The sequence below is a fragment of the Rhinolophus sinicus genome, chromosome 16 (genome assembly GCF_057876585.1).
Source record: "Rhinolophus sinicus isolate RSI-liver-muscle chromosome 16, RSI-T2T, whole genome shotgun sequence".
Lineage (NCBI taxonomy): Eukaryota > Metazoa > Chordata > Mammalia > Chiroptera > Rhinolophidae > Rhinolophus > Rhinolophus sinicus.
Window position 1 is genome coordinate 131,789,350 of NC_142516.1, and position 24,908 is coordinate 131,814,257.

General features: G+C 41.9%; 2 protein-coding genes across 2 annotated transcripts; one reads left to right on the forward strand and one right to left on the reverse strand.

Moving 5' to 3' along the window:
- Positions 1–17,208: 17,208 nt before the first annotated feature.
- On the forward strand, positions 17,209–17,930 carry LOC148755108 (uncharacterized). The gene is made up of 2 exons (XM_088793552.1): positions 17,209–17,491; positions 17,614–17,930. The coding sequence occupies exons 1-2, from the start codon at positions 17,209–17,211 to the stop codon at positions 17,928–17,930; spliced, it is 600 nt and encodes a 199-aa protein (XP_088649678.1).
- A 2,291-nt stretch (positions 17,931–20,221) lies between these two features.
- Positions 20,222–24,620, reverse strand: GOT1L1 (glutamic-oxaloacetic transaminase 1 like 1). The gene is made up of 9 exons (XM_074329666.2): positions 24,506–24,620; positions 23,659–23,840; positions 23,254–23,365; positions 22,893–23,002; positions 22,583–22,675; positions 22,339–22,489; positions 21,316–21,481; positions 20,691–20,833; positions 20,222–20,440 (listed from the first exon to the last, which is right to left on the reverse strand). Exons 1-9 carry the CDS (start codon positions 24,618–24,620, stop codon positions 20,289–20,291), a joined length of 1,224 nt encoding a protein of 407 aa, XP_074185767.2. The 3' UTR covers positions 20,222–20,288.
- Between the last annotated feature and the right edge of the window lie 288 nt (positions 24,621–24,908).

Below are 24,908 nucleotides of genomic sequence, written 5' to 3' on the forward strand. Positions count from 1 at the left end.
TTGCATCCATACCCCCACTCCCCTCCCCTCTGGCAACCATCAATTTGTTCTCTGTATCTGTGAGTCTGTTTCTGTTTTGTTTGGTATGTTGACTTTTGACCCTAAGGAATTATAATGTAGGCCTGGAGACTTAAAGCTGAGCCCAACATATTTTGCAAAATCCAAAAGGGAGCACCAGAATGACACGCTTTAATTCTAGGGGGCAACACTAGGTTTACCTGTCGCTATAGCCCTCTTAGGAATCTCTGCCCATCTTTGGGAAATCCTGTTCCTTCTACACATTCTACAATGCATAACGCTTTTCCTAAGTCTGAATCATTCACCCTGGAGTAACATTTCCCAAACCATCACCCCAACCACCCACTGGAAGTTTCAACAAGGAAGGTCAGTGACACTAAATTCTTACAGAACAGTTTGGGAACAAATTACAAATTAGCCTATTCTATGCCACAACTGGGTCCTCCAATTCAAGTTTTCTTCAAAACCTGTTAAACTGAAAATATATGCACATTTCCCAAAAACAAACATTCCTGACAGATGGAACCACCTAAACCAATAATAAAAAAAGAAAAAATTGTCATAATTTTTAATGAACATATGCATTGAAATCTAATATATTCAAAAATAGAAGAAAAATGTTTGTCCAACATAGGACCGAATTTTTAATATCAAACTGTACTAGAGCATTGTAGTATAGCTATAACAAAGGAAAGACGATGAAATGAAAATGCAGTGTAAACATTATATGGGGAAAAGTGTACAAAAGTGTGCAGCTTGTGAATTTCCATCACCTAGATCAAGAAATACAATGGGATTAGCACCTGCAAAAATCTGCCTTGAGTCCCTCCCAGTCAGTAGGCCCCTCTTTTCCAAAGGTTGCCACTATCCCAACTTCTATCCCCATAGATTGGTCTTGGTGTTTTTGAGCGTTATATACATGAATCATACATTAAATATTTATTTGGGGTCTAGCTCCTTTCTCTCATTCTCTCAGTATTATCTTCATGAGCATCACCAATGGTGTTCGTGTAGCAGTAATTTGTACCTAGTTATTGTTTTATAGTAGTCCATGGTGTGAATACGAGGTCAGACAATTAAATTCATGAACTCATCCTAGAACAAGTGCTACATACCTCATTGCTGAAGATCACTATTGTCACCTTCAAAGTACCCCCCTTGGGAAGCTATGCACTGATGCCAGCGCCTAGTCCACCCTTCAAAGCAATTTTGGAACTCTTTTTCTGGAATGGCCATCAGAGCTGTCATCATATTACCCTTGATGTCCTGAATGTCATCCAAATGTCTTCCTTTCAATATTTCCTTTATCTTCAGGTATAGAGAGAAGTCACTGGGGGCCAGATCAGGTGAGTAGGGAGGGTGTTCCAATACAGGTATTTGTTTACTGGCTCAAAACTCCCTCACAGACAATGTTGTGTGAGCAGGTGCATTGTTGTGATGCAAGAGACATGAATTGTTGGCGAAAAGATCAGGTCGTCTAACTTTTTCACGCAGCCTTTTCAGCACTTCCAAATAGTAACCTTCCAAGCAGGTTACCTGCTTGTCCAGTTGGTACAAATTCATAATAAATAATCCCTCTGATATCAAAAAAGTTTAGCAACATCATTTCCACAAGTTCACGAACTTAATTTTCAGACCTTGTATACTACAATTTATTTTTCCTTCTACAGTTGATAGGTTGTTTCTAGTTTGGGACTTGTAGTGGGCTAAGTGATGGTCCCCCAAAAGATATGTGTACATCCTAGTCCCTGGAACCTGTGAATGTTACTTTGTTTAGAAAAAAATGAGATAGAAGAAGATGTGACAAATGGAAGGAGAGGTCAGAGTGATGCAATTGCTGACTTTGAAAATGGAGGAAAAGACCATGAGCCAAAGAATGCAGCCAGCTCTACAAGCTAGAAAAGACTAGGAAACAAATTCTCCCCTCGAAACTCCAGAAGGAATGCGACCTGATGACACCTTGATTTTGCCCAGTGAGACCCAGTTTTTATTTCTGACCTCCAAAACCACAAATCTGCCTGTTTTCAAGCTGAAGGAATCTGCTGTTAGAAGATACACTGACTTTGAATGGCTACAAAGTGAATTAGAAAGACAGAGCATGGCTGTAGTTCCCCTGCTCCCTGGTAAAGCATTTTTGTGTCAACTTCCTTTTAGAGGAGATGATGGAATATTTGATGACAATTTTATTGAAGAAAGGAAGCAAGGGCTGGAGTAGTTTATAAACAAGTTCACTGGTCAGCCTCTGGCACAGAATGAATGTTGTCTTCACATGTTTTTACAGGACGAAATAATAGATAAAAGCTATACCCCATCTAAAATAAGACATGCCTGAAATTTGGTGAAAAGGGGTAAAAGAAAAACTTTCCGTGACTATTATTGATTCATCTGTACCAGTAAAAATGTTCTAACTTTTAGCATGCTGCACAGAAACTGGTACAACATCCCTTCGGTATATTAACACTCATGTTCTATTTTGTTTTGGCAGTTGACAAGAAGTTAATTTGCTTTAGTGAAAATTCCTTATTCTAGACTTTCTGTATAATAGGTCTTCCTGGCTGTTTTAACGTGGTACACACTGTAGCCTCCCAAACCTGTTACCGGTATAAGTGTACTAACTAAAGTTGCTGACTTGGTCTTATCTATACAGTTTTTGTGTCATGTTTGCTTCCTGAATCTGATTAACGAGAATATTTCTCTTCTCCCCTTTTTACTATGTGATGTTTTGACCTAATTTATGTGTAGGAGCACTACACCAGTGGTTTCCAGCACCCGACGTGGAAGATACACACTTGTGTGCAGAAAATATCTCCCTTCAGACTTGTAAAACCCTTCACCTGGGAGATTATTGAGGAAAATCTTTATATTCTGTATAAAACAAAAATCAAATTTATATACTAAAATCATTTGTCTAAAAATTTAAGTTCTTTTCAAATAAAAATAAAAATGCATTTCTGATACACAAAAATAAACCAAAATAAAAGAAAAAAATGAATTTTTGCAGATGTAATTAAGGATCTTGAGATCATTCTAGATTATCCAAGTGGGTTCTGATCCAATGACAAGTGTCCCTAAAAGAAGGAGGCAGAGGGAGGTTACACAAACAGAAAGGGACAAGACCATGAGAAGAAGGAGGCGGAGATGGAGTGATGTATCAGCCACAAGCCAAGGAATGCTGGCAGTAACTCGAAGCCGGAAGAGACAAGGAACAGAATCTGCCCCAGGGCCCCTGGAGGGAGTGCAGCCCTGATGACAACTTGATTTCAGACTTCTGGCCTCCAGAATCAATAGTGAGAAAATAAATTAATGTTGTTTTAAGCACCTAAGTTTGTGATAATTTGTTATGACAGCCACCGTAAACTAATACAGGGCTACTAGGAATAAATTTGCTATGCATTCTTGTATATATTTTGGTACATATACATAAACACACACACACCTAAGAATGGAATTGCTGGATTATAGGGTGGATATATAGTTAGTACTAAGATATATTGCCAAACAATTTTCCAAAGTAGTTACACCAATTTATATTCCCATCAGCAATGTTTGACAGATCCAGTTTCTCTACATCTTTGTGAACCTTAGAATTATCAATCATTTCTATTTTGCCCTTGGGGGGGGATATGTGGAGGTTTTAATTTGTATTTTCCTGATGACTAATAGGGTATGTGCTTGTTTATTAGCCATTTGAATGTGGTCTTTTGTGATATGCTTATTCATTTCTTTTGTCCATTTTTCTTTTCATTTGTCTGTCTTCTTATTGATTGTAATATATATTTATATAATATATATGATACCGTTGTCCAAAAAATGTAATGCAAATATCTTCTCCCACTCTATAGCTTGCCTTTCTTTTCATTTCTTTTAGTGGTGTTTTGGGGTGAAAAGAACTTCTTACTTTTAATGAAATCTTAGTTATCAATCTTTTCTTTTGTAGTTAGTGCTCTCGTGTCATTTTTAAGAAATCTTTGCTGCTCCAAAGTCATGAATATATTCTTTTCTATATTCTTCTAGAAGCATTATTTGCTTTATCTTTCACATTTAGATTAGCAATCCATCTGGAATTAATTTTGTACAGTGTTAAACATAATTTTCCAATGAAAAGATAAAATCATGCCTCTCATTACAGATATGAAAACGAACATGTTGGAATTTTATTTAACTTATTAAGAAGGAAAACTGGCAAGGTGTTTCAACCTGTTCAAAGGTGAATCCAAAGAACAGACACATTTACAAATCAAGAGTATTGAAATGATATGCAAATTGAGGCAAAACTGGTTTTTCCATGATTGGGGGGATGGTGTCCCTCCACCAAACAGAATTTATTTTCATGATTTTTGCATTCAGTTATCAGTTGCTATCAGTTCTCTACAGGTTACAGAGTTATAAAATAGATGCCATAAAATCAAAATCAGATAACCCAGAGGGTGTGCTACAGAAAATGCAGTTTTCCACTGAAGCGTGAAATTTTTCCTACCATATAGTATCAGATAGGGATCAAGAGTCTTGTTTTTTTTTCCTTTTTGTAAGTATATCTCATAGATCCAGTGCAAATTATTGAAAAACTCAGTTTTCCTCCACAAGTTCTGTCACCATTATATGTGGGTTTGTTTATGAACACTATTCAGTTCCATTAATCTATTAGTCTATTCTGGAACAAATATCACACTGTCTTAATTCATAGTTTTGTAATATATCTTGATATCTAGTAATGTAAAACCTTCAGTTTTGTCCTTTCTCCATCTAGATTTCCTGGCTATTCTTGGCCCTTTATATTTTCAGACTTGTATACATTTTGGAATCAACTTGTCAATTTCTAAAAAAAAATACCTGCTTGGGGCGGCTGGATGGTTCAGTTGGTTAGAGTGCGACCTCTCAACAACATGATTGCTCGTTCAATTCCTGGGATGGTGGGCTGCGTCCCCTGCAACTAAGATTGAAGGACGATGACTTGGAGCTGATGGTTCCTGGAGAAACATACTGTTCCCCAATATTCCCCAATAAAATTAAAAAAAAAAACCAGCTCAAATTTTGATTGCTATTGGATTGAATTTATAGGACAATTTATGGAAATTTGACATCTTTACAACATTGAATCTTCCAAACAATGAACAAGGTATGTATTTATTTATTTTTTAAATTAGGGAATATTGGGAAACAGTGTGTTTTTCTAGGACACATCAGCTCCAAGTCAAGTCATTGTTTTCACTCTAGTTGTGGAGGGCGCAGCTCACTGGTCTGTGTGGGAACTGAACCAGCGACCTTGGTGTTATGAGCACTGTGCTCTAACCAACTGAGCCAACCGGCCGCCCCAAGGTATGTCCTTTTTAAATTTAATTACTCTCAATGTAGTTTTCTATGAAGAGGTTTTGTATGTCTTTTGTTAGATTTCTTTCTAGGCATTTGATGTTTTTATGTCATTGAAAGTAGTATCATTTCACATTTTCATTCTTAATAGTCATTCATAATTTGTAAAACATCTCTGATCCTTCCTAAGAGGAGCCAATCAATCACAAAACACAGAACAATGTTTGGTCCTTCTCCCAATTCTTTCTCTTCCTCTCTTCTTCTTGGACATACATACCACCCAGTGAGGTCCTTCAAGCCTGCCAGGAATAAGAAAGAGTTCTCCATCACCTCACACCTGTTAGAATGGCCAACATCAATAAATCAACAAGTGTTGGTGAGGATGTGAAGAAAGAGAACACTTGTGCACTGTTAGTGGGGTTGTAAATTAGTGCAGCCACTATGGAAAACAGTAGGGAAGTTTCTTAAAAAATTAAAAATAGAACTACCTTATGACCCAGCAATTCCACTTCTGAGTATTTACCTGAAGAATTCCAAAACACTAATTCAAACAGATATAAAATCCAAAATACCAATTCAAAAAGATGTAAGCACATGATGGAAAGTTCGTGAACTGAATTGTCCGACTCATATGCACCCCTATGTTCACTGCAGCACTATTTGCAACAGCCAAGATATGGAAGCAACCTAAGTGCCCATCAATAGACTGTCAGATAAAGATTATATATATATATATATATATATATATATATATATATATATATATATACACATATGTGTGTGTGTATATGTATACACACACACGCACACATATATATATATAATCAGATAAAGAAGATACGGACTGTTACTCAGTCATAAAAAAGAATGAAACCTTACCATTTGTGACAACATGGATGGACCTACAGGGTATTATGCTAAGTGAAATCAGTCAGACAGAGAAAGACAAATACCATATGATTTCACTTATATGTGGAATCTAAAAAACAAGAGGAACAAATAAAACAGAAACAAACTCATAGATACAGAGAACAAAATGATGGTTGCTGGACAGGAGGTATTTGGGGGACTGGGTGAAAAAGGTGAAGAGATTAAGAAGTACAAATTGACAGTTACAAAATAGTCACAGGGATGTGACTATTTTGTAACTGTCAATAGGGAACAGTATAGGGAATATAGTCAATAATACTGTAATAACTATGGATGGTGCCAGGTGGGTATTAGACTTATCGGGGGGATCATTTCATAAGTTCTATAAATGTCTAACCGCTATCCTGTACACCTGAAATTAATATAATATTGAATGTCAACTGTAATGGAAAAAAATTTTAAAAATAAAATAAAAAACAAAAGAGAGCTCCCTTGAGAACACAGAGATAAGCATTTGAAAATGGACTCTATTAAATTCTTAACCTATAGCTCTCTTTCACCTCAGTTTCTCTAGCTCTTTTAATCTCAAGCCTCTTTTTTTTTAATTTTACTGAGATATAATGCACATAACATAAAATTCACCATTTTAAACTGCAATTCAGTGGTTTTTAGTATCTTCACTTTGTTGTGCAACTACCACTATTTCATTCCAGAACATTTCTGTCACTTCCATACCTATTAGCAATCAGCCCCAACTCATCCTCCCCCATAGCTTGGCAACAACTAATCTGTTTTCTGTTTCTATTGATCTGCCTGTTCTGGACATTTCATGTAAATGGAATTATGCTATATGTGGCCTTTTGTGTCTGGCTTCTTTTACTTAGCCTAATGTTTTCGGTTCATCCAGATTGTAGCATGTAACAGTAGTTCTTTTGTTTTTGTAGAATTGCCTCAGTTTTCATCTAGGAGTAAGGATTGGTTCATAGGAAATCTGGAAGATAAGAAAAGCAGAAAAAATTTTAAAAACCACTTATTTTCCACCTTGGAAAAATAACAACTCGTACTGTTTCAATAAGAAACACTGTTTAAGTGTATTATTTTCCAGTATTTTTTTCTATGTACACTTTAAATGTAGTTGAGATTATACTGTGTACAAAACATACACAATTTTGTATCCCATTTTCCCCACATTTTCTCATTTTATTTTATTTTTTAATTTTTTTATTGGGGAATATTGGGGAACAGTGTATATTTTCCAGGGCCCATCAGCTCCAAGTCGTTGTCCTTCAATCTAGTGGTGGAGGGCGCAGCTCACTGGCCCATGTGGGAATCGAACCCACAACCTCACTGCTCAGAGCCCGCACTCTAATCAACTGAGCCGTCTGGCCGCCTCACATTTTCTCATTTTATTAGACAATTTCATATACTTCATTTCCAATGCTTGCTTAATTTCATTATGTGAATGTACATTAGTTTGTTAACTAGTTAACTAGTTTGTTAATTATTATTGAACATAATACTACATATAACACATGAAAATCTTTGTGCATAAAACACTGTCCATATTCAGATTTATTTCCTTAACATATTTCCTGAGGACATATTCTAGAAAATGGGCCAAAGTGGTGAACATTCTTAATGCTCATTACACATAATGACAGATATCACTCCCCCAGCAATGCATTGGAAAAGCTATTTCACACAACTTTCACCAATATTGAGTATTGTACACAGCTTTAGGTCTGTTAATTTGATAGATTAAAATGATAATTTCTGCTTTTATGCAACTGCAAAGTAGTGTAATTTGCATTTCCTTGATTTCTAGTAAGGTTGAATATTTTTTCATGTGTGTCAATTATTTTATCTTATATGTGAACTGTCCTTTTGCATTATCCTTTGCCCAATTTCTCTATTGGTGCCTTAGTGTTTTTTTACTAATTTATAAATACCCATATGTAGGTATTGACCTTTTGTATGGTTTCTGGTGATCTATTTCTTCCTCCCTTTTGTCATTTACCTTTTAATTTCATCATTAATTTTTCATATTTGTATAGCCAGAAATATTCTTTTTGGGGGGAGGGAGCAACATTTTCCATTGCTCTTAAGCTTAGAAGGTCTCCCTCCCTCTGGATATCAGATAAACATTCACTTATGTTTTCACATAGCCTTTTTTTCACTTGAATGTTTACTATTTTATGCATTAATCTCTCTGGAATTTATATTGGTATATGATGTGGTGTAACGACAAATTTTACTTTTTTCCATGAAGTCTTAATAAATGTTAAAACATAATTTATTGAATAATTTAATTTCCCTTATTGGATTTATGATCCTTCTTTATCATATAATAAATTCTTACATATATTAGATGTTTCTGTTTGAAACATCTAGTCTGCCTGAGTGATGAGTGATTTTAGTCATATTATGTAAGATTTGGTCAACTTACTCATTTCTGTACCATTCAAGAAATATATACACACACACACACACACACACACACACACACACAATTAAGTTCTCAAACTTGCTGCAACGATGTCGCTAGCCTTTTTTGATATCAGAGGGATTATTCATTATGAATTTATACCAACTGGACAAATAGGTAAGTTTACTATTTGGAAGTGCTGAAAAGGCTGCGTGAAAAAGTTAGACAACCTGAACTTTTCACCAACAATTCATGGCTCTTACATCACGACAATACACCAGCTCCCACGGCACTGTCTGTGAGGGAGTTTTTAGCCAGTAAACAAGTAACTGTATTGGAACACCCTTCCTATTCACCTAATCTGGCCCCCAATGACTTCTTTCTTTACTCGAAGATAAAGGAAATATTGAAAGGAAGACATTTTGATGGCATTCAGGACATCAAGGGTAATATGACGACAGCTCTGATGGCCATTCCAGAAAAAAAGTTCCAAAATTGCTTTGAAGGGTGGACTAGGCACTGGTGTTGGTGTATAGCTTCCCAAGGGGAGTACTTCAAAGGTGACCATAGTGATATTCAGCAATGAGGTATGTAGCACTTTTTCTAGGATGAGTTCATGAACTAATTGTCAGGCCTTTTATATCTTGCATGTGTCATATATATATATATATATATATATATATATATATATATATATATATATATATAATCTACTTCTGTAAAAAAAAGTTCCAGTCACGATTACACTGCTGTTTAAATGTGAAAGAGGTCAGTATGGGTAGTGTAGAGCGAAAACGAGTGGTCCGGGAATCAAGACATAAACCTTAGTTAATTTAGATTCTAGTTCTGGAAACTTCAGCAAGTTATTTAATCACTTCCAGCCTCCGTACTCTGCAAAAATGTTATTAAATGATGTCTATGGTCTCTTACATCTCTAAAATCCTTTGGAATCCAATTTGATAGTAACAATAACTGTTCAATACTTAGATGCCTCTGCTCACAGGCCTTTGGTTGAAATACTGCAGAGATGGCAGAGAAATACTTCTAAGTATTTGGTATGGCTATATGCATCTTTTAAGATTGCGGGGGAAATGTGTGAGTTACAACTGAAAACCACAAGGATGGTGCTGGATGTTAAGAAACATTATCTGGTTTGAAAGTGGCTTTCGGAAGGTATGTTGCCGGGGCCAGCTTGTTGATGGAGGAGTATGTGAGGTCCTACAGTCTGAGAATTGCTTAGGTTTGTAACTAGCCTAAGAAACTGACCACTGCCCTCATCAGCTTTTGTATGAAAGTTGAAGTCACCATGTGGTGTATAATTCTGATATGGACAACCCTGAAAGAAAAGTCATTCCAGGTTTCAATCATCTGGGTAAGAAGCAGATCCTGATAGAAAACAGATTGGGAGAGGGGCCTTGGGAATGTCGGTAGTCAAGAACGTCCCCTATTTCTGTCCAGGCCTTGCTCTCTTAGCTCTAGACTTGGAAGAGGTTTACGGGTGTATCCTAAGACAGTAGCATCATCTTGAGGCAGGCTAGAGACTAGAGAAGAGGGACCCCTCTCGTGGAAAATAAAATTAAAAACCACAAGCAATCACTTAGATGACCTAGTTTCATGTTATTTTCTGCTTACACTTTGCTTATCTCACAGTCTTCTTAGAAGTCATTTCAAATGTTCCAGCCTCATGAGTTTAGAGCTTTAGAATGTCTGCAGGGACTATTAAGGGAAAGGTCATGAGTCCACAGTGGCAAAATGGTTAAAGGGACACAGTGTCCCCAGCCCCCACTCCATCCTAAAGCTTGGTAGTAACAGCAGCAGCCTTAGAAAGATGACAAGGGGAGGCATCAGGAGTGCCAGGGTCAAATGTCAAGGTGATGAGGTTCTGTCTCCTTTTTCCATGAGGACACCCTCTCCCTATCGTCAGTTTTAGAAGATTCTGGATGTTACAGTCATTAAAGGATGTGGTCATTTTCTTTTCTTTCTTTTTTTAAGATTTTATTGGGGAAGGGGAACAGGACTTTATTGGGGAACAGTGTGTACTTCCAGGCCTTTTTTCCAAGTCAAGTTGTTGTCCTTTCAATCTTAGTTGTGGAGGGTGCCAGTCAGCTTCAAGTTGTTATCTTTTCAGTCTTAGTTGTAGAGGGCGCAGCTCAGCTCCAGGTCCAGTTGGCATGTTTTCTAGTTGCAGGGGGCACAGCCCACTATCCCTTGCGGGAGTCGAACCGGCAACCTCGTGGTTGAGAGCCCGTGCTCCAACCAACTGAGCCATTCGGGAGGCAGCTCAGCTCAAGGTGCGGTGCTCAATCTTAGTTGCAGGGGGCGGAGCCCACCATCCCTTGTGGGACTGGAGGAGTTGAACCGGCAACCTGGTGGTTGAGAGCCCACTGGCCCATGTGGGAATCGAACCGTCAGCCTTCGGAGTTAGGAGCATGGAGCTCTAACCGCCTGAGCCACCAGGCCGGTCTGGTCATTTTCTTAACATTAGCACAAGGTCCAGCCAGTATCAAAATATCTACCCTTTTAGAGTCGTGTTTTTCTTTCTATTTATTTGTACCCTGCCCTGTTTCAAAAATGATTTAAGGCTGTTTTCAAAACCACATACATGAAGTTAAATGACATAAATTAGAACACCACGAGAAAGGTGAGGCAGAGGAAAAACAAGGGCAGGGCCAGGAAAGTGTGCTAAGGGTGAAACTGGCTGGCATGCTGCGAATGTTCCAAAGGCACATTGGGCTTTGGCGTGTTGGGCTTTTTAAAACTTGCTGAAGCTGTCAAACCAGTGTTGTGTTTTCATTCCCCAGAATCCTATCATTGTTGGGGACAAAGCCCAGTAAAACAATCAAATCCGGATTCACAAGCTAGAAGGAGACCTCCTACCGAATCCAATGCCCTAACCTACGAGGAAAGCACCACAGCTCACCAACAGGTCCCCATGTATGCTTTCTGGGACATGAGCTCACCAGATAAAAGCCTGCAATTTAGAAATACGTTTAAAGGAGATGTTTTCCAAGTGTTTGGTCATTTTGCTGTGGAGCCCCAGACGCTTCAAAGCAGTTTGAACTTTCTAAGGAAAGGGGGATCCCAGGAGCAGCAGGAGCAGGCAAAGCCATTGCAGTTCCCGCCTCCACCTCCCCAAAGCTGGGTGGAGGGTGAGTCAGCTGAGCTGGTGTTGCGGTGTGTGAGAATGCCTCCCCTCCCAGGCAAGCTGTAGTGGCCACCACCCAGGACTTCACCTGAGTTGCATTCCAAAGACACTTGGGATACCAACTCATGTGGGAAACCCACACAGAATAGATCCCAGCCCTACCTCCTCCCTGGGACCAGCTGAGGAGCTGTTTAGAGTCTGAAGAGGAAAAAGATTCCCATCTCTCACTCTGCTCTGACCAATGGAAGGGCGAGAGTTACCAGGGTAGAAGTGACCCCGACGTCTCAAGTTTAACTTCAGGTTTGTTCCTCTAGGTTCCCAAGTTTGCTAAACAGCACCACCTGCTGTCTCAAAAGTCAGGAAACAGGAGAAAGCCCATGTACGTGGCAGCTTTACAGATTCACATTTACGGTGGACCAAGTTTCCCTCCCACCATGACTGAGACTCAGAAAAGTCAGAGGAGGGCAGGACATCCTGCAGGCCGGCTTTATACCCTCTACTCCACAGCCCCTGCCTACTCCATGCCAGCCCCTCTTCCATTAAACCCACCAATTTCCCCCAGCTTTATGCCAACTCCACCCTGCACCACATCAATGATCCCTCCAACACCAGCTCACCATTGATTAAACAGGTCCTATACCCAAATTCTGGAGCTTCTGCACTACTTGGTAGGAAGGGATCTGATCTGCTCAGGGTCTGGTAGGGTCAACCCCTAAAAGCTCTCATGGAAGACATGTTGCTCAGTAACTTTTCCAAAAAAATTGCGGTAAAACACACATAGCATAGAACTTACATTTTTAAGAGTACAGTTCAGTGGTGTTAAGTAATTCACACTCTTGTGCAACCAATCTCTAGAACTTTTTTCATCTGAACCCCAGTAACATTTTCAACAGCATTCTCCCCTCCATTTCTACCCACATACCCTCTCAAGTTCTTCTCTAGTGCCATACGTTTGTTTTTTTTTTCATTGACACCATGAATTCTCATGGAGCTCACAAAATATAACCCATTAGCTTAGCCCTTTCTCAATTTCCCACAAGCTGTCTTTAACCACTGGTTTGTTTCGTTTTTGTCTCCCGCCACTTCTTAAAGTAGTTATTATTTCCAGATTTTAACCCCTCCTGACACAGGGAAGGCAGGAGCATAGAAAAGAGTTGAGGTTTGCTTGTTTTTCTGCTGCTACAGTTCTGTGAGCGAATGACCATGAATGGATTGAGGAACTGTCATCTGGGTTACCTGGATCCCAAGGACACTTACGGGGTGCTGGATGGGCTTCACTGAGTCCCTGTAATTGTATGCAAATTTCATGGGCATGAGGGAATATATATTTTCCTAAGGAAATATTCTCTATCTTTCCTCAGATTGTCAAAGGAGTCCCTGATCCAGAAAAGGCTAAGAGGCACCAGTAGTCACCCTTGAAGATTAGCATCTGGGGCTTTCATTTATCCAGAACCTTTCTTGAACAATCAAGGGCTGTGAACCACATGATGTCCAACAGTATCCCTCCCTGGTGTGTGACCACAGTGGTGGACTAAGTGAGGACAACAGAGTGGCAAGGACATTATGAAGGAGAATTGGAGCAAAGAGCTAGGAAGAAAGATTGAAGTGGAATCATGAGGAAGGGTTATAATCTGCAGATGATAGATGCTCTTGGGAAGCCAGAGACATGAGGAGGCTGCACAGAGCCCTTTCATAACTCACCGTGGCCGTGGGTGGCTCTTTGAGTTCTTTCCTGGGGACTTCAGTAAGCATAGAACCTACCAGGAGACTTGTACTAATAACTCTTATTGAGCACTGCTTATGTTCTTTACAGATATAGTCTTATTCATCCTCACCACAACCTGCAAAAGTGGGTATTTTAAACCCCATTTTACAGAGGGGAAAAACCAGAGCCTTAGGGATAATAGGTATTTTTCCCAAAGTCAGATAAATGCAGAGTACAGATTTGAACTCAGGTCTGCCTCACGCCAAAGCACATCCTCCTAACCACTAAGTTACCCTTATTTCTGTAATTGTAATAAAATGGAGAAAAGCTCATTTTTCGTAAGTACAGAATACACCCTCCCTCCTTCCCACCCCATCCAAGGAAATCCATTTTCACTGGGGAAATACTAAATAAGCTGTTCAGGTGTGTGTAGGGGGAGGCGACACCTCCAGGGGGCATGCTCCAGTAACAAGAAGTGCTCTCGAAACTGCCTTCTGAAGACTGGACTGTGCTGAGTGGAGGGTATAAGCTTGGGGTCTGAACTGAACTGCTCAAGGACTAGAGATTTGAGAGGTCATAAACAGCGAGAAGAAGGGGAGGACAATGAGGCAGCTGGTGGTAGCCACCAGGGATTTGGGGGTAAGAACAGGAAGATCAGCTACATGGGGTAAATTCACTTCTCCAGAGCACCGTGACAGTTTCACCTTTGTGGTGTGAGATCAGTTTTGAACGAATGTGGTGATGTGCTGAGCTTGCCTCAAAGAGAGAAAGGACAAGAGCCGAGCCTGCATGTGAGAGCCCCCCCACCCCTAGTATCCCACTTTTACTGAGGTCTTGAGGGCCAGATTCTGTGTGAGGGCCCACGAATACTGCTCCACAGAGGTAGCTGACTTAGGGCTCTAAGGAAGGATTTGGTGAATGAAGACTACAGTTTCAGGCCAACCCTATGCCTTGAGCTGGAGCTGCTACAAACAGCACAGATTTCTGCACAGCTAGGTAGGCTGCCCTATCCACAGAGGCATTTTCTGGCTCTAATGTTCTATGCAGCAAGGAGTCAATTAATTAATAAAAGTGCTATCACAAAAATTTGTTACCTGTTACATGCCAATCACAGGCTTGACAAGGCAAACGTCCCCTGTCCTATTTTACTTTAAATTGTCAGAGAGTAAAATAGAATAAATACAAAGTGTGGCAAGAGATATAAAAGAAACCAGAAAGAGAGGAAATAAATATGTTTATGGGGAAGGAGAGACCTTACTTTGTAGGAGGGTTAAATAAAAGCCATTTTGAGGGAGAGACATTTAAGAGGAGAGCTGAGACCCACATGATGAGAAAGAGCTGAACCTGCAAAAAGCAGAGAAAGTATTACTGGTAAAAGAGTGTGCAGAGGCCCTGACACAGAAAGATCTGCTTATATTGGAAGAACTGGAAGAAGACCGGTGTGGCTAGAGTGTGGTGAGGAAGCGAGAGAATGGCACTTAAATCTTAAATCATAAGTAGGGTGAGGCATAGATCAATGGAACAGAATAGAGAGCCCAGAAATAAATCCATGCCTATATGGCCATTTAATCTACGACAATGGAAGCAAGAATTTACGGTGGGGTAAAGACAGTCTATTCAATAAATGGTGCTGGGAAACCTGGACAGACACATGCAAAAAAATGAAGCTGGACCATCTCCTTACACCATATACAAAAATAAATTCAAAATGGCTTAAAGACTTAAATGTAAGATCTGAAACCATAAAATTCCTAGAAGAAAATATAGGAAGAAACTTTACAGACATTATCCGGAGTAAGATTTTTATTGATACATCCCCTTGCGCAAGGGAAGTAAGAGAAAAAAATAAACATGTGGGATTACATCAAACTAAAAAGTTTTTTCACAACAAAGGAAACCATCAATAAAACAAAAAGGGATCCTACTGAATGGGAAAAGATATTTGCCAATGATATATCCAATAAGGGGTTAATATCCCAAATTTATAAAAAACTCACTTAACTCCAAAAAAACAAACAACCCAATTTAAAAATGGGCAGAAGACATGAAGAGACATTTTTCTAAAAAGGACATACAGATGGCAAACAGACATATGAAAAAATGCTCAACCTCACTAACCATCAGAGAAATGCAAATAAAAACCACAATGAGATACCACCTCACCCCAGTCAAAATGGCTATCATCAATAAATCAAAAAACAAGTGCTGGCGAGGATGTGGAGAAAAGGGAACCCTTGTGCACTGTTGGTGGGATTGCAGATTGGTGCAGCCACTATGGAAAACAGTATGGAGGTATCTCAAAAATCTGAAAATGGAATTACCTTATGATCCAGCAATTCCTCTCCTAGGTATCTATCCGGAGAAATCCAAAACTCTAATTCAAAAAAAATTTATGCACTGCTATGTTTATTGCAGCACTGTACACAATAGCCAAGACATGGAAACAACCGAAATGCCCATCGGTAGACGACTGGATTAAGAAACTGTGGTACATTTATACAATGGAGTATTACGCAGCCATAAAGAAGAAAGAAATCTTACCATTTGCAACAACATGGATGGACCTAGAGAACATTACGTTAAGTGAAGTAAGTCAGACAGAGAAAGACAAATACCATATGATCTCACTTATATGTGGCATCTAAAGAAGAGAATAAGTGAATGAATTAATCAGAAACAGTTTTGGAGACATAGAGGAAAAACTGAGGGTTGCTAGATGGGAGGGGGAGTGGGACTAAGGGGGAAGGTGAGGGGATTAGAAAGCACTGTCAGTAACTACAAGATTGCCATGGGGTTACGAAAGTTAATTTGGGGAATGTAATTTCGGGAATGTTAACTTGGGGAAGTGTATCTGATGGACACTTGTCTCACTAGGAGACCACCTCAGGGAGGATGTAGATGCCTGATCACTGCACTGTACACCTGAAGCTGAAGCTGAACAATAATGAATGTCAACTACAAGTTTATGTGTGTGTATATATATATATTATGTATTATGTATGTATGTATATACTTATAAGAAGCGGAGTACAGCATTAGGAATAGAGACAGTGGGAATGTAATGGCTCTGTGCAATGTCAGAGGGATAGTGGATGTGGGGAGGGGGTTGACACAGTGTGAGAGATATAAAAGATGAACGTCTAAGTAGTACTTTGTTTTGTGCACCTGAAACTAATAAAAAAAAATTGACGCAATGTTTGGAGGCTTGAGATGTTTCATGGGGGGAAATTGGAAGGAAATGTCATTGAGCACATGAAGCTAAGTTTGGGGTCAACATTGACTTGAGACATATTTTAATTTTTTATTTTGGAAAATGTTGAATTTTTCAGATATAAACTCAGTGTAAGGCCCCTATAGAAAGTTGATTTTAAAAGTATTTCTGAGTTTCCAATTCTGTATCTTTTTTTCATCCATTTTGTATGCTATACATGTGTAAAATACACTGCTATCGTTTGGGGGGAAAAATAAGTAGGGTGAGGGTCCCTGCTGCATGTCCATGGGAGAAGATAAGCAGGCACACAAGATTTGGCTGCCCAGGAAGACCCTAGAGCCAGGACAGCATGGAAAACCGCGAGGAAAACCGCGAGCAAAGGCGAAGGCCCGCTGGGGGCGCTCAAGAGCAGTTCCGAGACCTCGTCCACCTGCATTCCTACCGCATCCCATCGCGAGTCCGCGGCGAGGGGGCTTCTCCGAGGTTCTCCCTGCAGTCCTCGTCCCGGGGATGGGAGCCCCGGCCCGATGCCTGGGCAGAGAACGCCTCTCTCCCATCCCGGGGCACCCACTACGAGGCAGGCTGGGTCGTCAGCCCCACAACCCCAGTACTCAGGGTCGGAAGCGCGGCGGCGGGGAGCGCCGCGGGTCTCCGAGATCCCCTCGGTCCAGGAGGCCGCACCCTTGGCCCGCCACCGAACACCATCCTCGACTTTCCTCAGTCGAAGCTGGGGCGTCGCCCCATCTTGGATCCCCTACCGACACCGGATTTGGGGCGAAGCCTGGGGCCAACTCTGTCTGCGGAGAGCAGGTAACAGGGTGTCCTGTCAGAACCGGTGCTGGGGATTACCGTGCGTCGTCAACCACTTGACCACCAGGTAGGCCGACTGGGGCAGACCTACCTACCCCCAACCCTCCCCTTTCCTTTTACAGCTGGTCTTGTGGGACCCACAGCCGATGGAAAATGGGAGAAGGCAGCCCAAGAAACGCGGGCAAAGCTCAGTGAGCGCACACCCAAACTGCCCGCAACCACCCCTGAGCAGCTGGTGGCTCCGAAAGTCCTTTCACAGGGCTTTACCGGTCATAAGAGAGGCTGTCGACCAGTCCCTCCCCATACCCGTCCCTTCATCTCCTTGTACGTACCAGGCCCACTGCGAGCAAATTTTCCTCCCCGCATAGGACAGTATCTGCTCCAAGGGGACGCAGTCCTGCAGCTCTTCATCTCCGCAAGGCGCAGGTGGCACAGTTAGCTCCAGGAGCGCACGGATCCAGGACGCTCCTCTGGGCCCAAGAAGCCTCGCTCTGGGCCTCCTCTGCGGGTTTATTACCTCCTCAGGGTCAAGTTCAAGAGCCCCTGGAGGACGCGAGACTGAAGGGGTGACGGGAGCACCCTGGGTGGAGGAAGGCTGTACCGTAGCAGGAGTCAGGGCGCCAAGCACGCGGACCCCGCACCATTTACCTTGCGTGTGGATCTTGGTTGGGCAGGTTACTGATGTTCGCCAAGACTGTAAAATGAGGATAACAACAACAATAATAATAACAACAACAACCTAACTTTGAATTGTTATATGAACTAACTGAGATGGACGTAAAGCACTTAGAAAAGTACAATTCTGAATAAGTACTCAACAACCACTAGCTATCATAGTAACGGTCATTATTACAGTCTAGAAGAGCCAGATGCATTTACTGACAATTTACTCAGCCTAAGTCCCCAAGTTTCCAGTGTGCTAGGCTGGGTTGTGAAGGAAGACAGGTAACTCAGTGTATTTTATCTTTCTGAAAAGAGTTGGAAATAATGACCAATCCAATAGCAATGGGCACCTTAAGAGCCCAGATGGTGGTGTATATCTGTGTATGTGGTGTTTATCTGCTAGAAGTGATTAGAGCTCCTTTGAGAAATGACCAATTCCAGGTATGGAACGGAAAATGGTCAACATTTTCCTGGAACTTTTTGTGATGCCAGAAAGTAAAGAAGCTATCAGAGTACTAGGGTTGTACCAGAAGATCTCAGAAACTAATTTGAATTGGCTCCTACAGGTCAGAGATGGGACATTTTAAACATCAATAAGGATAATGTTTGCAGGAAAATAAAACATCAGATTGTTTTAAATCCATGAATTCATAAAGATTTTTTTAAAGACTAGTAAGTTAAGGGAAATAAATCACATATAAATTCTGCCTTTTCTATATAAAATGTACTTCATGTTAAGCAAATCAGTGAGGGGAAATTTCTATTTACAAAAGTATTGCAGCTAATAAGTGAATAAATGATGTTAGGCTATCATCAGTCTGCCAGGTAATAACTTAATGGAGCTTGGCAATGATCATCAATGATTGCCAGCATCACAGTAAAAAAAACTAGCATCCTGTGCTTCCTGAGGAAACACAACACCACTATCTGTGATGTGGCCTTACCAAGACGAAAAAAAAATTGAACCTGAATCTGATCAAGCCTCTAATCTAAATTGTTACTTTCAAAAAATACAGGGATACAGAGGAACATATTAAATTATATCGTGAGGATGAAATTAGCAAAATTCAGTCTGTGGGAAACCTTACAGGACAAAAAGACACAGTACTTCAATTTTTTAAAAATTGCAAGAAAACATATGGATGAAACTACAGATTAAAAGAGACATAACGGACAAAATAATTGTTCCAGGTATCTAGATTTGTGTAATAAATCACACCAAAATTTAATTTCTTAAAATAGAACCATTAAACTTGCTCACGAATCCGTAATTTGGGAACAGCTCTACAGGACAATTCATCTTTGCTTCACTCACTTAGCTGGAATAAAATGGAGGTTGGGAACTGGAATCATCACATTTATATAACCTGTTGTGACTTTTTATTACATTAGCCTCGAAGTGTTACTTAACTGTTTCATGTGACTAAGGTTGTCTCCCAACTTAGCTTCTGGAGAAAAAAGACTGGAGTGTACCTGTTTTTTTATATTCCCTTTGATGCCCAGGTGCTATGGTCTGAATATTTCTGTTCCCCATAAATATATATGTTGAAACCTAATCACCAGTGCGATGGTATTTGGATGTGGTTAGGTCATGAAGCAGAGCCCTCATGAAGGGGATTAGCTCTTATTAAAGAAGCCCCAGAGGGATTCCTTCACCCCTTCTGCCATGTGACGTTACAGCTTAGAAGACGCTGTTTATGAACCAGGTGCTGGGACTTCACCAGACATTAAATCTGTTGGCACCTTGATCTTGGCCTTTCCAGCCTTCAGAAACATGAGAAATAAATTTCTGTTGTATATAAGCCACTCAATCTATAGTATTTTGTTACAGCAGCCTGAACAATCTAAGACACCATATGAGGGCCTCAACATAGTAGGTGTTCAGTAAATATGAGATGGTATATGAAAGCTCACATCTCCTTTTTCTCTCAGCCTTTTTCCCCCTTCTTTGGAAGCCTGATCAATGCTTTATAAGGAGAGAGAGAGAGAGAGAGAGAGAGAGAGAGAGAGAGAGAGAGAGAGAGAGAGAGAGAGAGATTTGCAGATAAATGAATTGTAGCAGTGAGTAACCAGCACAGGATTTTTGTAAAGACTAAAGCTTTTATTCTAACTGGGAGTCATTTACTTTCTGAAGCTATTTCTCTAAGTCCTTTGTGAGGAGGACAGCTTCATTGATGCTCTCAGTGACGTAATCTATGTTGCAGGCGTTGATACAGGTGAAGTTAATCCGACCATTCTTGGGGATGTAGATATGCTTCTTCTTGACCAAGTAGTCCACCTGTTGGGCTGGTGATAATCACAGGATCTCAGATCCTTAGGGTGGCCACCTCTACGTACCCTCTAGCCCACAGTGGATTATTGTGGATAGGGAATGTCAGCATTTCTGGGGGTCCAGAGGGGTCTTTCAAGCAGCTCCACTTTCCTCAGGAAAGAATCACAATCTGGTGTGAAGCTAGGTGACCTAGTCAGTGAGTTTAATGCTCAAGTATAAGGCCAAGGTCAGAAAGGGGAGAGCTACGGTCTCCTAGATACTTACAGTCGAGTCCAAGATAGCCATGGGTCCCTTTCTGATCAGTGATGTGATTCCAGGAGCCAGGGGTTCCCAGGAGCCGGAGCTTCTCCTTAACCTTTTCCTTGATCAGCATGATGTTCTCTACAACCTCTTTCAGATTCTGCTTCCTGCCAAAGGAAGGAATGAAATTGGAGTGTGAGATCTCCCCCTGCTCCCAACCTCCTCATTGCCATTCCACTCTTCTTCCCTTCCAAAGCCCCTAACCAGAGTGCCTGAGGGCACACCAGTGGAGCCAGGAATCTGGGATGATTATGAACAGGAGGGGGTCTTCAGCCTGTATTAATTTAAGCAAGCCAAGCAGGCTCCTAGGCAGACCTTGCCAGAGTAGCAAGCCCTTGGTGCTTCCTAATCTCCTCCTTCAATCTGGAACTAGTTCAAATAATATCATCAACCTGTTGCCCCTAAGGCAGGGCAACGCTTGGTATAGCCACTGTCAGTGGAACACAGTGAGTCCTCAGTAAATGTTGACGAATGAATTGAGGCAACATGGACAGGACAAGATGCACTCACCTGAATCCTGTGAATTGGCAAGTCTGTATGTATCCAGAGGCTCTGCCCATCCCTTCCTATCCCCACCCTTCACCCTTACCATGCTTCCTGCAGAGCAGGGTTACAGAGGATGGTGGTGATAATGCGAGCACCCATGGTAGGAGGGTTTAGCCACAGGGCCAGGGCGAAGTTCATCAGCTGGGAGAGGGCGCACAGCAGGAGCTGGTTGTTGAATGCCACCACAACTAGGATCGCCACTCCTTCGTCTGCAGCATTGAGACAGACAGCCTCAGTCTCAGTCCCCTCCGCCATTACCAGGGCCTTCCCCTATAACTCTGCCTCCAACTTTGCAGAAGACAGGGATGACCAACAGGGCCCTCATCCCACCCAGCCAAGCAGGTATTCAGACCCCAGAAAGTTGCCAGAAGCTCTTCTTCCAGAAAAAAGTAGTCATAAGTAAGAGTCTTAAAGGTGAAAGGGGGCTGGCCTGGTGGCTCAGGCAGTTAGAGCTCCGTGTGCCTAACTCTGAAGGCTGTCAGTTTGATTCCCAGATGGGCCAGTGGGCTCTCAACCATAAGGTTGCCGGTTCAACTCCTCAAGTCCCGCAAGGGATGGTGGGCTGCGCCCCCTGCAACTAGCAACTGCAACTGGACCTGGAGCTGAGCTGCACCCTCCACAACTAAGACTAAAAGGACAACAACTTGAAGCTGAACAGTACCCTCCCCAACTAGGATTGAAAGGACAACAACTTGACTTGGAAAAAAAAGAAAGTCCTGGAAGTACACACTGTTCCCCAATAAAGTCCTGTTCCCCTTCCCCAATAAAAAAAAAAAAAGGTGAAAGGGACTTGAAAGTTCACTAAGTCCTGCCTCCTCATCGTATAGATGAGGAAACAGAGGCCTAAGGGGATGAAACCATTTAATTGGAGCCAGTTTTAGTAGCTGAGCTGAGACAACACCACAGAACCTGAGGTCTATCTCCTCCCTGTGCTTCCATGCTGCTTTCTCTGGACATCTTAGCTCTCTCCAACAGGGTAGGAGATGTCAAACACATCATTTGTGCCATGGGTTTGGCACCACTTTAGCACCAGATGCCCTCCTTTCTTCTTCTGCCCATACCATACCATAAATGCCAAAATTATTGGACAGAGACTGGTTGCAGAAGAACTCAAAGCCTCCAGATACAAAGTATTGTAAAAATTTAGTATCTTCTTCCAGGTCACCGGTGGATAAACCTTGATAAGGAATGTCAAAAAATGGGAATATCTGCTTGCTCTGTAGGAAAAAGGAGAATGAAAAAAGGATGGACTGATAGAGGCAATGGTAGGTGGTGAGAAGGAGGAAAGTCAGGCAGGATATTGGGCTCACCTTCATGGTGGCCATCAACTTCACCCACTGATGTTGTGTCATCTTGAAGTTGTCAATGTTCCCGATCACAAAGATACAGCCATGTGGGGCCTGCTGCAGGTAGAGACTGTCTCATCAGGTACTTCCCCTACTGAATGGTAGTAATATCAGGGTATTGGGAGAAGTGAGCCTCCATGTGGGTTCCCACTAAAGGGCTAGGCAAATCCAAGCCTAGAAAAGGCCATAGATGACTACAGGGGTGGAGGGGAGGAAAGGAAAATAAAAGTGTAAATCAGGTCTAAGGAGAAGTTTCTGAGCAGGACCCTTCTACCTCCACCACATCAAGGAGCATGTTGGGGCTCATGCACAGCTGTCTGGAGTCCCAGAAGGAGTATTCACAAACTGTAAAGCCCATGTCCTGGAAGACGAGTCCATGCAGTTCTGTGGGAACACAGACCTCCACCAGCTGGTACACGGGAAATGGAGAGATGGAGGCAGACACACCAGAGAATGGGCCTGAGGGTCACTGGCTGAAGGCGGGACAGTAGCAGGAAAAGCACAAACATACCTTGGCTTGTCCATTTTTCTCATGACAGAGAGTGAGAGGGACAACAGTGAAGATTGTAAATGGGGTGAAGATCAGAAACAGAGGACAGGGATCTTCCGTCACCCTCACCTTGCATAACACTCACCATTTTGAGAAGAAATGATGTAAACTATTTGAGAAGCCCCACGCCAAGTTTTGAGGAACTGGGCCGCAAGTCGGAAGGCACCACTGTCACCAATAGTGTGCACACCCCCTACCTGCCAGCAAAAAATAAATAGAAACAGCACTTTAAAAGAGTAGTGGTGATACTAGTACCACCACAGATTCAGGTCATTCCTTTCTTGAAAGAGCTTGCACAGCAGCACAGTGGGCTGGTGCAACGGGCACTGGCTTTGGGTTCTGATGCTGGCTCTGCCCTTCGATGACTAAAGCTTTGGACTCTCCGAGCCTCAGGTGTCAATGCCAAGGAGCCCTCCAAAGTGCCCATCTGGTTTAAGATTGTACAATCCCAGATCTCTATTCCCTGTGTCTGGGTGGCCCTTCTTCTCACCCTGTTCTCCGAAATGACTCGGCTGTGCTTTCCAAAGAGGAGTTCCAAGGAGGCCTGGATGAATGATTTCATGCCCATCACTGGCATGTACTCATGGTTCAGGGAGGGATCCTGCACGATCTGTAGTCGGATCTTGTGCACCACGGGAGAAACCCACAGTTGCCCTTCATTGGTCATGCAGGCTGTGAGGGGAACCACAGAGGGAGCTCTGGAGGCCGGCCCTTGGGGCCTCCAAGTCTGGGCTTTGCAGGCAGCCCACAATCTTGGCTTTCTTGGGGCTTTGGAACGTTGCCTAGGAAAAGACAACTTTCCTTTCTTTCTCCCCTTTATAAAAACGATGTCCTGTTAGTGAATATGTATAATTTTTTGTCTTTTTAAAGAAGACAACTGAAACCTATGCCATTTTCATGAACAAAAATGATATACAATGTGGGAATTATAGATACCTGAGACTAAACAAAGGTAACATTGATTTTCACAGTGGAAAGGGAGAGCTGCATATTAGAAGAGTTAATTTGAGGAACCATTCTTAGTTCAGGAATAGAAAGAGAGAGGAAAGACTGAAGAAAGTGCAGTGCCCATGCAGGCTCTACATAGATCTGGGGAATAGGACATAGCTTACACCAAATCTCTGGAAGTCCCCAAAGAAGGACAGAGGGCAAAGAATGACCAGGGGCATTGTCTGCTCTTTTCCCTACTGGGAAATTCTGTTAACAACAAGAGCAGACCTCTTCACTTGAGGAAGCTGAGCTATCTCCCAATTCCTCTGTGACAGTGGAATACTGCCCTCCGAGAGGCAATTATGATATATACTAAGTATTACTCTCTAAAACTACTAGGCATCTACCTCTATAGGCCAGGAACATCTTCTGAGGGCAATTGTCTTGTTTGTAGGTCTTTAACAATCTGCCTTCTAGCTTCTGGGCTAGGGGTACATCCACGAACACCGAAAGGGTAGGCATCACGGAGACGAAAGTCGAGCCAAGACTAGGACTCCACTTCTGTGCTACCACCTGCTTCTGCCGGAAGCCTTCTCCCAAGCATGGGCCACACAGACCTGCCTCTCCCCAGAACCCTGGCAGCGCCAATGCAGAGGCCCCGGACAGCTGGTCACCAGAGCAACAGAACCCAACTCCCAGTCTCCATGGTGGTGATCCTCAAGGGCTAGGGGAATATTCCATGACACTTGAGGTGAATCCCCTGAAGAGTGGGCTGGGGGAAAGAATAGAGAGGACCTGGAATTTCCAGGT

Bases quoted from the DNA above. Each gene is read 5' to 3' on its own strand.
- GOT1L1 (XM_074329666.2), bottom strand. From the start codon at position 24,620: ATGCCTACCCTTTCGGTGTTCGTGGATGTACCCCTAGCCCAGAAGCTA. The intron at 23,841-24,505 runs GTAGATGCCTAG...TTCCCCTCACAG, and splicing joins GATGTTCCTGGCCTATAGAG to CCTGCATGACCAATGAAGGG. The intron at 21,482-22,338 runs GTATGGTATGGG...TCAATGCTGCAG, and splicing joins CAATAATTTTGGCATTTATG to ACGAAGGAGTGGCGATCCTA.
- LOC148755108 (XM_088793552.1), top strand. From the start codon at position 17,209: ATGCCTGGGCAGAGAACGCCTCTCTCCCATCCCGGGGCACCCACTACG. The intron at 17,492-17,613 runs GTAACAGGGTGT...TTCCTTTTACAG, and splicing joins ACTCTGTCTGCGGAGAGCAG to CTGGTCTTGTGGGACCCACA.